Consider the following 14,406-nt stretch of genomic DNA (forward strand, 5'->3'; position numbering starts at 1 on the left):
TTGCAGAATAGAGGATGAGGTATTTCTGAAGCTTTATGCAGTTTTGCTGCTTTTTGATTAACCAAGTGAGTAAATAATAGTTTTGCTGAATCTGAATTCTTCCTCTACATTTAGCCCTCCAAATAGAAAGTTATGAAAAATAGTGTCTTCAAATTTGGACGTCACTCCCACTCGATGACATCATCAATAGTCGCCGGTCAGCTGTGTTAACACAGCGCTGCTTGCGCTCAGAAATACATAACAATATCAGTTTTATAACTTTAAAAATGTCATTCTAAAACAGAAAGCCATGACTTACATTTAAATTTAAACTTCTGTGCTTCCGAGCACGCCCAGAGGAAGAACAGCGCAACATGGAACACCCTCGTCGCAGAGGACTGTCCATCCATTTTTTAATCAGTTTTTTATGGTGTATTTTTATAGTGCAATCTCCCCTTTGTGAGATCAATAAAGTTGTATTCTACTTTATTCTTCTTTAAACTCTGAGCTTCAGATATTTTTTAATAGTTTTGATGAAATTTTGTTGCCGTTTGATGATTTTTTTTTTGTGGTATTTGGGGATTATAGGGTTTGAAAATAGTGGTGAAATTTACTATTTTTATTCCATAATAAACAAACAAACATCTATTTATTTGACTTATGTGAATATGCAAAGATGATTGGCCCTTATATATGTTGAAACTGTAAATCAGCTCCTCCAAATCGTAGCTCAACACTGTTCTCGGTGCTCAGAACAACTTGCTGCCTTGTTGTGAGTCTGTTCAGGCTCACTCCGTCTTTTCCTTTGAGAGACTGACACTGCGGAGGGTCTGAAGTGACGGCTGTCAGCTGCGAGGGAAGCGCTGAGAAAAGCTGACAGGGACGATAACATGTCTGACAGCAGAGAAAGACCAGTGGATCGGACAAGAAGAGGGGGAGAATGTCAGGGGTGTAAGGTCAGCTCAGATGAACTGAGTGGCCTTATTGAAGGGTTGAATGACTGTTGGCCCCCTGGAAACGTGGTCAGATGTGCGAGGGAATCCTTCAGTCTTTGGCAGATCTGTCGGTGCTCTGACATGAATCTGAGTTTTTAACTCCTTTTATTGACTTTCAGATTATATTTTATCTGTCAAAAAGAGTAAATAAAAGGAAACATTTTTTTATCTATATTTTGTATTACTTTAAATGTGATCAGTAGCCAAAAGACTAAAAATAACATTTTGTTTCATTGAGATTTCCCAACATCCTGCTTCACAGTTTCTACTATAGTTCCGATTAAAATGTGTATTTCAGACACATTTCTCACCTCTGTGTGCGTTAATTCCATCTGTTCTCCATGCTCTCTCTAGGTGAGATGGTACGTCAGGCTCGGGTCTTGGCTCAGGCCACATCAGACCTGGTGAATGCCATGAGGTCTGATGCCGAAGCCGAGGTGGACGTCGACAACTCAAAGAAGCTCCTGGCAGCCGCTAAATTACTGGCAGATGCTACTGCAAGGATGGTGGAGGCTGCTAAGGTGAGCGACAAGTGAAACACGAAGCATGTAATTACATTCTCCAGTTTTTTTGTTGGTTATTTTGGAGGAAAGCAAGCAGATGTCTACACTTAATGCAGTCTTTGGATGTAACCTATCAAAATGAGAGATTTTTGTACTTATTCCCAATTTTATTATTCACTGCAGACAGTTAAATATGTAGATTAATTTCTTAAGTGGTATTTGTATGCTTAAAAAACATTGAAAACTCAATATAGAATAGCGATGCAAAAGGCTTTTAGTTAAAGCTTGAAGGGAAGGATTTAAAGGGCCTTAAGTGCTGTTACTCTGGTATATGTGATGTGACCTTTTAAGTGACAGCAGAAGGAAGATGTCCGAAGTCCCAGGAGTTGCGTGTCTTTGTGTGCTGCTAAGGATTCATTCAGCTTGCTTCTGCTGTGTGAGAGTCAGTGGGGACCTTTAGCATCACTATGGAACTATGTTTGCTTTGAATTCAAAAGAGGTGGATATTGATTATGTTAATTGTGCTGCTTTTTTCCACTGTTAAAGCAGAACGAATAAAAATGGTTTGTCTTTTTTTTTTTTTACTTCTTTTAAAGCAAGGTTGGTAAAAGTGACATAATAAGAAACAAATATAAAGCAATTCTGTTCCGTTTCATTTTCATATGTTTAAGACACAGCCCAACTTCTTTCTTGAGGCAGGTTTAAAATTCTGGAACCAGAACAGTTTAGCAGCAAACCACTTGGGGACTTCTTATAAAAATAATTCAATTTGGACCAATCCTACTCTACTAAAAACAAAAAACAAAAGAAACGCCTGATAAATGTAGACCAGGTGTTTTTGGAACTTTGAGCTAAAATGTATTTGTTACAGCTGTGCTGGTTTATTCTGCTACTTTGATTTAAATTTTTGCGGTCTTTTTGACGGAATCTTTACTTCTACATTTGTCTTTGCATATTCTAATAATTGTCAGGCTCCTTTTAAGTGGATATTTCTACATTTATTAAAATCTGCTGCATAGTGACATAAAACTGACAAAACTGTTGAGGACAATCGAACTAAAAAGGTGGCTTTAGGTTGGCCCATTGGATGAAACATTTTTCTAAAAATTCCACACTAGCAGGCCTTTAAATCAATTCCTAATCTCAATTCACAACTTTTGCTTGTTAGATGTTAGAACATTTAATGTTTGAAACCCAAGTGTTGTTGCAGTTGTTCAAGGTAACCACAGAAAGGTCTGAAGCTGAATCTCATTTTGACCATTAGCCTATAAATCTTCTTTTCTGTGGTTTTAACATGTTCTCCTTTCATTTTTGTCATAATAGAAGACATATACAAAATAATTTATGATTAAAACTCCGTTTTTTTTAATACCGGAATGTAGAAAAAGCTCAGACTAATAAAGCACTTACTGAAATGGGCGTGCCAACGTCTCTTTTCTCCATTCTGCCCCCTGCTAGCACCCTGGGCCCCCTCACACTTAGGTGTGTGAAAAATGATGAGCCTTTAACGGTCATGTGCTTGTCTGAGCTGGCCTGTCTCTAAACTGTACAACTGGATTAATCCAATATTGCTCGCCATTATAGAAACTGATTTCTGATTTTCAGTAATAATAAAAAACTAAAACTTTCCCAAAATCATTTTTTTTATTACATTAAAATAAAAACTTTGAGTTGACTCATACAATGCCTGATGTAATGTAATAAAATAAATAATAATTCCTTCCTAAATGTAGCACTACACTCGTTTTTCACTTTAAATGTAAACATCCTGATATCCAATAGGGACAAGCTACCATTTGTTTTGATGAGGTTGCATATAATTCAGTTTTAAACCGAGCATTGTGGCATCCCTAATGACAACAGAAGACAAAATGAAAACATGAGTATCAGAAGATGAACACAAGCACACATTATTTAAAGAACAATTACATTTGTAGCATCCATCTTTCCCATTCATCGCCGATTTCCAGCCTCACAGTGTGGGAGAACTGAGTCATGTCTTAACAGCCCAGCTATACAGTATGTCAGTGACAGCTGTGGTTGCCAATGGTAATTCAAACTTGACTAAGTACACCAGTCTGCACAAAAGCCTGTTTTTTTTTACTGCAATTAGTATTTAATATAGTCTTTGTGGATTAAAATTTCCATGAATTGCTTTTAACTGAGCAGCATTTGCAGTTTTTCTCCATTTTCTTCTGCAATCTCAACTTCTCAGCACAAAAAAAAAAAACTGGAATAAGACTTCAGTGAGCTCTTCCTTTGCCGGCTGCTGAGGGGGAGTCTTGGCTTTGCTGCTTATTCCACCCTGATCTATCCAAGCGATCCATCTGCCATCCCAGCACATCAGCATTATTATCAGTCCACAGGATCACACAGACATTAAAAACTCGACTCCACCACCATGAAAATAAATTAGACCCTCCAGCTGGTTAGGCGCGTGTGATACCAGGCTTATCACAGCTGTATATTTATCTGTGTTAATCGAGACGGAGACCTCAGACAGCCGTTTCCTTGGTGACTAATTAAATGATTTTTTATGCTTTTTTTTCTTTCTTTAGGGTTTGTTCTAGTCTAAAAAAAAATAAAAAAAGATTTAATATTGCATTATGTCCATCTAAACAAATCAGAACATTTAGAAAGTTTTGGGCTGTAAGAAAATATGTGGCTATTTTAAAACTAAATCTTTGGAAGTAAAATGTTACATCATAAACATTCACATATAGGCGTATAAAAGTATAAATAAAACTGCAGGGAGAGTGAAATAGTCTTTGCCATCTACAGCTACTCTCCAAGTCCTGCAGGGCCTTATTGGTCTCTACTGACCTTGGACCAGCCTGGTCCTGGAGATCTACTACCCTGTCTTCTCCAGCTCTCTGTTCTGCTTGCTGCTGATTTGCTGAATCAGATTTTTCCTCATTGTAAACACACTTGATCCAGGTGATCAGCAGAGCGAGAGCTAGGAAACGGGCATGATAGTAGATCAGAGGAACTGCAGTTGGGCTGCCAGAATCTAGGGGTATGATGCCTCTAAAAACTGAAGAATGCTTAACAATTTGAAATTGAGGATAAATTATCTATTTACATTTGAGAAAATCCAGAATTAGCCAAACATTGAACAATGCCTGTATTAGGGGTGATGCTAAATTGGCTAAACAATCGGAAGAAAAGTTGAAAACCAGCTCCAAAGAAAATCATGCTGTTAGTATTTTTTTTAAACACTAACTTGTGGCATTTTTTTTTTTTTTTTTTGGTGATAGAGGACATAAATAAGGAAAATTAAGCTTATTATTTCAGTAAAAAATGGCATAATCATAATTAAAAGACCGCGAGAATGCTTTAAAATAGTTCAATATATGATTGAAGTGACACTTTAGAACCTTCTGATACCATTCAAAACTGTTAACATAAAGGCTAATTTGTTATTTGGCTAAACAGTTAATGAGCTACAATGTCAAATAACAACATTTTGTACATATTATAAGAAAATATAAACATAAAAAATACCACAAACCTTTTTTTCTGTTTTTCTGGAGACAACTCTGTTATCTTAATCCCGGCTGGCTTAGCTGTCGCTCCAGTTGCAGAAATGTTTCAACTTTCTGTTTCATCAATATTCTTTTGTTTTTATCCCTGCTGGGTGTATGAACAAAAAACGGAAAAGAATCTGCAATATGTAAAGAACAAAAAAAACATTTTAACATTAAACCTCCAACAAAAAAGTGATTGATGGTTAAAAAAAAATAAAGTAGAGTTTGCATCCCCATGAAACATTTCCACACTACAATTTGAAGATGTTTGTTTCTCCCTAGTCTTGACTGTGTTGTTTTGGCTGTAACGGGTGTGTGTTTTCACAGGGAGCTGCAGCGTACCCGGAAAACGAGGATCAGCAGCAGAGACTGAGAGAGGCGGCAGAAGGTCTACGCGTGGCCACCAACGCTGCTGCTCAGAATGCCATCAAGAAGAAACTGATCAACAGGCTGGAGGTCAGGAGTGTCAGAGTATCTGTTACACCTTAACTGGAGTGCAGGAGCTGCATCAGAAGGATGCACACTTTGAATTAGAAGCATCTGGTGCTCCCAGTTTTATTCTCTATTATAATTTCTGTTTTCCTTTGTTACTGTGCTTTAAAGAAAGTAGAAAACTTTATCAAACACATTCTATTCTTTTTTTGTGGTGGGGACAAATCCCATGTTAGCTCAAATATCAACACCAAAAAGGATGCTGCCATGACAAACCGTTTGCTTTGGATTACCTTTCCTCAGAATGCTGCCAAACAAGCTGCTGCAGCAGCGACACAGACGATCGCTGCTGCTCAGAACGCCGCTGCTTCCAACAAGAACACAGCTGCCCACCAGCAGCTGGTGCAGAGCTGTAAGGTGAGGATTAAAGCTCACTGTGAGTGCAGTCAGTTTTTTTTTCTTTTTCTATCCTGCACCTGGAATGCTTATTTAAAAGTCCTGGGCTCCCAGTATTCTGTCAGAACTTTTCAGCCATTGATTTCAATTACTGCCCGGGGGTGCTGCATGGCTGGAAAGAGCAATACCAGAAGGTTTTTGGTTTTTTTAACCATGAAAATGTGTGTTTGTGTGCAGGCAGTGGCAGATCACATCCCACAGCTTGTCCAGGGAGTCAGAGGCAGTCAGGCCAAACCGGAAGACCTGAGTGCTCAACTTGCCCTCATCATCGCCAGCCAGAACTTCCTACAGGTGCATTTTTTTTATAACTTCAATATTGCAGGAATGTGTTTAGGATGGAGAACTTTTTAAAAAAACATGTTCTCAAACTGTCACTGAAAAACTTGAGGCCTACATTGGAAACCAGGCTGAAGGTATAAATAGTGACTGTCGGTTGGGACTGTAAAAATGGGCCTGTAACCTCTTTTTTGCTGTGAGCAAAATTTTAAAGAAGTTGTTGTCAGCTTCTATGTGCTATTCACAATCACCTGCTAATAAAATTTAAGAGGACTATTTCCCAAAGCAGCATTTTCTTTCTCACCCTATAGCCTGGTAGCAAGATGGTGACTTCAGCCAAGTCCTCTGTTCCTACGGTTACGGACCAGGCAGCAGCGATGCAACTGGGCCAGTGTGCCAAAAACCTGGCCACTTGTCTGGCTGAGCTGAGGACATCTGCACAGAAGGTAAGGCACAGATACATGGGGGGAAGTCATGCATAGATGTAGCTTAGTGCTGCACAACCACTGCAGTTTTGATATGCAAACACTGAATGTGCAAACTGCATTTATTAGGGTATATTTTCTATGTTGTTTAATTCAAATTCAAATTAATTTTATTTATATAGCACCTATCATGTAAAGAAACAGCTCAAAGTGCTTTACATAAAATACATAAAAATAAAATTGAAATTAATTTTATGTATTTAATTTTATTATGTTTAGGTGATTTTCTAGACTCACTCCACTAAAAAATGTGTTTTTAATTTGTTCTTGCTGCATTTTTCATATGATGGGAAACAGTAAAAAGAAAATTGAGCTTAAAATGACATTTATGAGTATAATTTTTTTTTAATTGTTGTGAATTCAGAGAAAAATATTGTTGGTATCTGTTGTACGAATAGCTCTTATTTTTGTTGCACAGATAATTTTAGATATGAGAGTTTTTGGGATATGAGAGGCTGTGAGCTAGCAGAAGAGTGTGCAGAGAAAAGGATCATGGGAAATGAGGACAGGCTTACTCTGCGTCGACATTCCTCCCTTCCACTCAGGCAATTTTCTGATAAAGTTCTGCCTCTCTCCAGAAATCAGAAAACAGCAGTTTTCTTAATTTTGGATATAATAATTAATTTGCCACTGGGAGAGCTTTTAATATAGATCAAAAGATGATCGGAGTGGGATTTAAATAAACAAAAATATTTTTTTATTTTTTTTATTTTAACCAAAGCTCAAGAACAAAACATATACAGTAACTTGAGAAAATGTGATTTTGAAACTGAACTCTTATTTTGAAGGCTCATGAAGCTTGTGGCCCCATGGAAATCGATTCAGCTCTCACTGCAATTCAAACACTGAGAAGTGAGCTGCAAGATGCCAAACTGGCTGCAACAAACACCCAGCTGAAACCTCTGCCTGGAGAATCTGTAAGAAATCCTCTAAACCCAAGAAATTCCCCTAGAATCCATTCTTTCAAGAGAAATATTTCAACCAGCTGCTGGCATTTTAACCGAGTGATGGATGAGGATTTTTTCCTTATATTTCCTTGTCAGCAAATGTTTTGTTTTATGCTTTTCTCTTCAGCTGGAGAAATGTGCTCAGGATTTGGGCAGCACCTCAAAGTCGGTAGGATCCTCCATGGCCCAGCTGCTCACCTGTGCAGCTCAAGGAAATGAACATTTCACTGGTTGGTTGCTTCTGACTTTCTTAAACTGACTTCAGTAGAAACTGTTTCACTGGTTAAATTGAAATCTGTGTCTTTGGTAAATCCCTCTAAATTGTTTTTGCACATTTGTTTGATTTCTTAGTAAACACAATTAAACTTTTACTACAGGAAATGTTTCATATTTAGGTCTGTCAAAGATAGTCTAATGCTTTACACGTTTCTCTTTGGTAAAGGTTTTTTCTTTCTTGTATCTGTTTGCAGGGATAGCTGCTCGAGAGACGGCTCAGGCGCTGAAAACTCTCGCCCAGGCGGCCCGCGGGGTCGCTGCTTCCACCACCGACCCCAAGGCCTCAGCTGCCATGCTGGACTCGGCTCGTGACGTTATGGAAGGATCGGCTCTTCTCATTCATGAGGCCAAGCAGGTGCTGATTTCCCCTGCAGACGCAGAGAGTCAGCAGCGACTTGCACAGGTGAGGTGCTTCAGGTCTGTGTAGACTGATGACCCAACAAGGTCGTTTTAACTAAACCACCATGATAGGCTTTCACACTCAGGCCACAGCATCAAATGCCTGAGGAAATGTGCTGCCTAAAATGTGTTTGAGAATTTACAAGCTACAGTTCACTTAGCTCTTTTGATTATTTTTAACTTGGCCCAGTTGCCTGCGCTCACCCCCGTAAACCTTGTCCGTCCTGACCTTATGTGCGTCCCAGGTGGCCAAAGCTGTCTCTCACTCCCTGAACAACTGTGTCAACTGTCTGCCTGGCCAGAAGGATGTGGACATGGCGCTAAAGAGCATCGGGGAGGCCAGTAAGAAGCTTCTGATGGAAGCTGTGAGTCTCCTGAATATTCATTTTATTTTTACAAATTTTAGCAGCTTCACTGAAGTGGAAGCAGCTGTTAGGTTCTTGTCATTAAGCATGAGTATCTCTCGTGTGTGCACTGTCCAGATCCCCCCAGCCAATAAATCCTTCCAGGAGGCCCAGAACGAGCTCAACCAGACTGCAGCCGACCTGAACCAGTCTGCGGGCGAGGTGGTAACCGCCACTCGAGGTTCCAGCAGCCAGCTGGCTGTGGCCTCTGGGAAGTTCAGCCAGGACTTTGATGAATTCCTGGACGCCGGCATCGAGATGGCTGGTCATACACAGGTTTGTCTAATTGTGTATCAGTTCCACAGCAGTATCAATTTAGTCGAGCAAGACTTCCAAATCATTCGTTGATACTATTTTGGCATCTGTTTTAGAAAAAGGATGACCAGGTTCAGGTGATCGGTAACCTGAAGAACATCTCCATGGCCTCAAGCAAACTGTTGCTGGCTGCGAAAAGTCTCTCTGTGGATCCAGCAGCAGCCAACGCCAAAAATCTGTTAGCTGCTGCTGCAAGGTAACTGCACACATGCTTTCTTTTAGTTTCTATCTTTCACTATTGTTTTTTCAAGATGAGATGAGACCTTCATCTAAGGCATTCAAGAATGCAGGTCGATGAACAAGTTTTTAGCACATGGTGTTCACACTGGACTGTAAATTTAAAAAAATGCCACCCACACTACTAAATCACAGTCCCTCATTGGTCAAAATTCAACTGGTTTAACTTTTAATGCATGTTCAGTAGGGGTGTAAGAAAATGTCGATTCCGTGAAATATCACGATACTTTGTTTGTATCTTACTTTTGTTTTCCACTTAAATCTCTAATTGCTAGTTAACGGCACACTGAGTCTCTGAGTAACTCTACACCGCACCAAAACAGAACAAGATCTCGCAAGAACCATCTTGTGATAGAGGTGAACTCTGTATGAACTCAGAGCCTCATGGTTGTTGTGATATAGTACAATAAGTCATGTACAACTCATTTTTAGCCAAGAATGAGTACCAAAACAAAAATCTGTGCCATATTGGTACTGGTAATGTATAAATTTGTGGATTTGTGTGCTTTGTGGCTCATGAAAGAACATGTGCGTGACAATGCGGAAGACAAAGCGAGCGAAAGTCCTGCTGAACTTCACAACAAAATATTTTAATTCAGCAACCTGATGGATCAGAGCAACATATATAATGTTCTGAAAAAAGACTTGTCGTGGCGATGAGTGGGGAAATTCTTCCGCCTGTGTGAAAATGGAGAGGAAGCACTGCAGTTCAGACTGTATGGAAGAAGGAAATGAAGGGTCTTAGCCGCATTCAAGCGCTCCTTCATCCTATCACGCTGCTTCATCACACTAAAGTGTTCCTGGAAAGTGGCTGTTCAAGCACCTGAACTGATATAAAAGTATTGGTTTCTGCTGCATATCAGTGTTGGAAACAAAGCACTTTTTCTCAACCATTTAAATGAAATATCACTGGTTAAAACACGTTTAATCTTTGCATGTTTTTTTTCCTATACTACTAGTGAAAATCAGATAAAGTTGAATATTGAGAAAATATGACCTGAATTACTTAAAGAAAAGCACCATGAATTTGTGTAATTCAAAGTAACTTGTATATGAGATGTAGTTCCAGTGGTTAATATGTTGATCGCTAAAAAATGTATTTTACAATTTTATTTGTGTGAAAAGTGCAAAAATATTCAGATAAAATTCCTATTAAGTCATAATTTCAAAAACAATAAATATTCTCTTTGGTACTGTCTCGTGATATATCGTGATGTGTATCATATCGTGACGTGTATCGTGATATGTCAAGTACTGCCAGACTTTTACCAATACACACCCCTAGTGTTCAGTGGTTCTGCATTTTGTACATAGAGCCTGAAAATAAATATAAAAACTAGTAGTATGTGACATTTATGACATTTCCAGAGATCAAATTGTAGAGTTTTCAAGTATCATCTAACACAAATAAGTGTACAAAACCTTTATTCCAGGATACAAATAAATTTCCAGCCCCCTCCTGCAGCGTTAATGGTTTGTTTTGTCACAGAGCCGTGACCGACAGCATCAACCAGCTGATCACGCTGTGCACCCAGCAGGCGCCCGGCCAGAAAGAGTGTGACAACGCCCTCAGAGAGCTGGAGGTAAATCACACTTTCAGCACCTTCTGATTCACAAAGAAAAAGCAGCAGCCAGCTCTGCAAATGTCTCTCAGGAGGCTTAGTGTAGAATTACAGCCATGGTCACGGTCAGTAATGGATGAATGTATCTTACTCGTTTTGTTATCTGATGACTAAGATGAATGAATGACTTCTGAAGTTCCTTCGGACTCCTGCTGCTTATCTCGCAGGCTGTGCGAGGAATGCTGGACAACCCCAGTGAACCGGTCAATGACCTGTCTTACTTTGACTGCATCGAGAGTGTGATGGAGAACTCTAAGGTGGGTCATTAGGAAAATAGTCTGGCGATCAAAGCAATTAAATCGTGTCTCAACTACTTTTAAATTATTTTTGGTTTCTAAGTTTATTTTGCTCTTTTTCCAGGTCCTCGGGGAGTCCATGGCTGGTATATCTCAGAACTGCAAGATCGGCGACGTGACGGCGTTTGGTGACAGCGTGAGCTCGGCCTCCAAAGCCCTTTGCGGCCTCACTGAAGCCGCCGGACAGGTGCTGCATGCCGAGACATTTTTCTCCAAATACTTAATGATCCATTTTCCAGGAGCGGGAGTTCCCTATGATTAACACTGTCGACTGTTGACATTTTTCACCAGGCTTCCTACCTAGTGGGCGTGTCTGATCCCAACAGCCAGGCAGGACATCAGGGTCTGGTGGATCCCATCCAGTTTGCCAAGGCCAACCAGGCAATCCAGATGGCCTGCCAGAATCTAGTGGACCCAGAAAGCAGCCCCTCCCAGGTCTCTGTGCACAGCATTTTCTTGATCGCTCCAAACAGCTGTCAGAAAGTTAATGAATAAAGTGATCCCATTTTTCTAATATAATGTCGCTGCTGCCTTTCAGCAACATGCTTTAGGCTCTTGCAATTTTATCATCTTAATTTCTGTTTTTCTCCATCATTGTTTCACTTTAAGTCATTGAAAAAAAACTGTTTTCAATAAAGAAATGAATTGAATTCCAACTATATTCTTTTTCCCACAATGTGGCAGGTGCTCTCAGCAGCCACCATCGTCGCTAAACACACGTCAGCTTTGTGCAACGCCTGCCGCCTGGCCTCCTCCAAGACCACTAACCCCGTCGCTAAGAGGCACTTTGTCCAGTCAGCCAAAGAGGTTGCTAACAGCACTGCCAACCTGGTCAAAACCATAAAGGTAGGAATTTAGTCCTCCAGCTAACATGTTTGACATTTTACCAAAGTGCACTCAGAACTATCCCAGAACAAAATTATGCCTTTGTTGCTTTAAAAAAAAAAAAATAAAATAATTTCAACTAAAAACATCCTGGTGTTCTCTAGCAGGAACTGTTACTGCAAAAACACAAAATCTCACAAAGTATTTTTGTCTAGTTTTTAGCTTAAATATCTTATTACACTTGATTTAAGACCACATTAACTTTTCACAAAACTTTAACAACTTTTTTTTAAGACAATAAATCTTAAAGATTTTGTTGAGCTGTTTGATCTTAAAAAAAATCTTATTTTAAGCAATATTTGTCTTGAAACTAGTTGTTTTTTTACTTTAAATAATATTTTAAAGCAGAAGTTTTGTTTGTGAATGGTCTTGTTTCAAGAAACAAACATTCTTGATTTAAAAAAAAAACAGAAAAGCTTTATTTGACAAGTAGTTAAATTTAACAACAGCAGTTTGACATTCGTATAGCCAAAGTAATCCAAGCCAAATTCAAAAAGCACCTTGTTTTTACATACTCAATTATTTGTATTTAGGGTGTGATTTGCAATGATGTCTGTTAGATCTAAACTTGTGTTAGCACTCACTTTTCTTACCCACTTAATATTTTTAAATAAAATTAAGATGTGGACTGTTTTTTGATCCTTTTTAAATCTTTACTGTCTTAAAACATTTTATTTTTCTGTTAACAAAATGACAATGTATCTTCTGTTTTGCATGGATTAAGAGATGTAAATCTGCAACCCTCATCAATGTATTTTATTTTATTTATTCTATTTGGATGATTGGCGCCTGCTCTTGTTCATACTTGTGTTTCTCTTCTATAATTTTCTTTTATTTTCTGATTGGAAAACACTACTGAATCTAATTTTAATTACTTTTCACGGAAATTTATGCCTGTTTCTGTCATAGATTTATTTTTCATTAAGTGTGAGTTTTTCTTTTATCTTATTTTAAATTTATATAATAAAGTAGGAAAAATAATTACATCAGGATTTTCCAAATGTTTTATTTCCTAGAGATTTTACAAAAAGTTTTCATTCAATTTCAATTAAGCAGTTTGATTTAAGTTCTGCTAAGAGGTTCAATTTATATGAGTCACCTGTAATTAACTGAATCCAACCTTCATTTCATTCCTGAGTCTCGTGTTTGATAACTGCAGGAGTACAAATTGAAGTTTAATCACGGCTTCACCTTGATAACCCATGTCAATGACTGTTCAGGCTTTGGACGGAGATTTCTCGGAGGAGAACAGGAGCAGGTGTCAAGTTGCCACGACTCCATTAATAGAAGCGGTGGAGAACCTCACAACGTTTGCTTCCAACCCTGAGTTTGCCAGTGTGCCAGCTCAAATCAGCAACGAGGTTTGTCTGAACTCATCAGTGTCAAATTAAAAACATTCAAACCTACAATATATACTTAAGCTAGAAAAAAAAGCAAAAAAGTAGTAAATGTATTTGTGTTTTTCTGCAGGGTGCTGCTGCCCAGGAGCCCATCATCCAATCAGCATGCTCCATGCTGGACAGCTCCACCCTCCTCCTTAAAACTGCACGCTCATTGGCCATCAACCCAAAAGACCCGCCCACGTGGTCTGTTCTGGCTGGTCACTCCCGAACCGTCTCCGACTCCATAAAGAGTTTAATCACAGCCATTCGGTGAGTGACTCAATGATAGAAAAGTATTTGTTTTAGAGTTTTGTTTTGACTGTGGGGTTGCTCAGCAACGCATTAAAAAACTTTTATGCAAATTCCACATGGCTGCGCTCATTTGTATGCAGTGAAAAAGTACAAGGATTATTAAAGGTGACAGTCTGAGATAAAGATTGTGAAGTTGTAAATTAGGTTTTCGGGTCTACAACCTTTATCTGGATGCATAATTGCATGCAACGCTGTGATGAAGCGTGTCTAAGAACTTTACCCTCGGGATGCAAGACCTTTTTATTTTTTTTATTATTAAACCTACAAACTTAGCATTTTAGATCTTCCATGCTTCTAACCCTGTTTCCTAATGAAACTAAAGTCCATGAAGGACTCCATCCCTAACAAACGTTAAGGGTTTCTGCTCGTCTCCAAACATCTGCACATTAACATTCACATGCAGCCACTTTTAGCTTCTCTTTAGAGACCAGAGCTCAGGCATTTAATAGGATTCAGTGATTTACTGGAATTCCAAAAGAATTCAGATAATAGAGGACTCTTCTAACAAAAGCAGACCTCGTTACGTACAGATACGAGGTTCTCTTTAAGCTCAACTAAACATGCCTTCATGACGTTTACTTACTTTGTTTGGCCGGGATTCCTCTGCTCTCCCTTAAAGCTCTTTTGGCTGCTAAACTTGTTGCATGGTCATTATATTTCAAGTCAGATGGTAAAGAA

General features: G+C 38.9%; 1 protein-coding gene across 4 annotated transcripts in view; it reads left to right on the forward strand.

The window, feature by feature from the left end:
- tln2a (talin 2a) overlaps nucleotides 1–14,406 on the forward strand; it is a 98,640-nt gene that overhangs the window by 65,854 nt on the left and 18,380 nt on the right. For all 4 annotated transcript variants that reach the window (XM_036210978.1, XM_024295079.2, XM_024295080.2 and 1 more), the window contains exons 22-39: nucleotides 1,329–1,495; nucleotides 5,332–5,460; nucleotides 5,740–5,853; nucleotides 6,070–6,183; nucleotides 6,480–6,614; nucleotides 7,442–7,570; nucleotides 7,728–7,830; nucleotides 8,071–8,279; nucleotides 8,521–8,640; nucleotides 8,758–8,955; nucleotides 9,051–9,190; nucleotides 10,721–10,814; nucleotides 11,021–11,110; nucleotides 11,214–11,336; nucleotides 11,441–11,584; nucleotides 11,834–11,995; nucleotides 13,255–13,395; nucleotides 13,505–13,686. In XM_036210978.1, the coding sequence (XP_036066871.1) occupies nucleotides 1,329–1,495; nucleotides 5,332–5,460; nucleotides 5,740–5,853; nucleotides 6,070–6,183; nucleotides 6,480–6,614; nucleotides 7,442–7,570; nucleotides 7,728–7,830; nucleotides 8,071–8,279; nucleotides 8,521–8,640; nucleotides 8,758–8,955; nucleotides 9,051–9,190; nucleotides 10,721–10,814; nucleotides 11,021–11,110; nucleotides 11,214–11,336; nucleotides 11,441–11,584; nucleotides 11,834–11,995; nucleotides 13,255–13,395; nucleotides 13,505–13,686 (2,494 nt within the window). The remainder of the gene's footprint in view (nucleotides 1–1,328; nucleotides 1,496–5,331; nucleotides 5,461–5,739; nucleotides 5,854–6,069; nucleotides 6,184–6,479; nucleotides 6,615–7,441; nucleotides 7,571–7,727; nucleotides 7,831–8,070; nucleotides 8,280–8,520; nucleotides 8,641–8,757; nucleotides 8,956–9,050; nucleotides 9,191–10,720; nucleotides 10,815–11,020; nucleotides 11,111–11,213; nucleotides 11,337–11,440; nucleotides 11,585–11,833; nucleotides 11,996–13,254; nucleotides 13,396–13,504; nucleotides 13,687–14,406) is intronic.

This window comes from Oryzias melastigma, linkage group LG3 (assembly GCF_002922805.2).
Source record: "Oryzias melastigma strain HK-1 linkage group LG3, ASM292280v2, whole genome shotgun sequence".
NCBI lineage: Eukaryota > Metazoa > Chordata > Actinopteri > Beloniformes > Adrianichthyidae > Oryzias > Oryzias melastigma.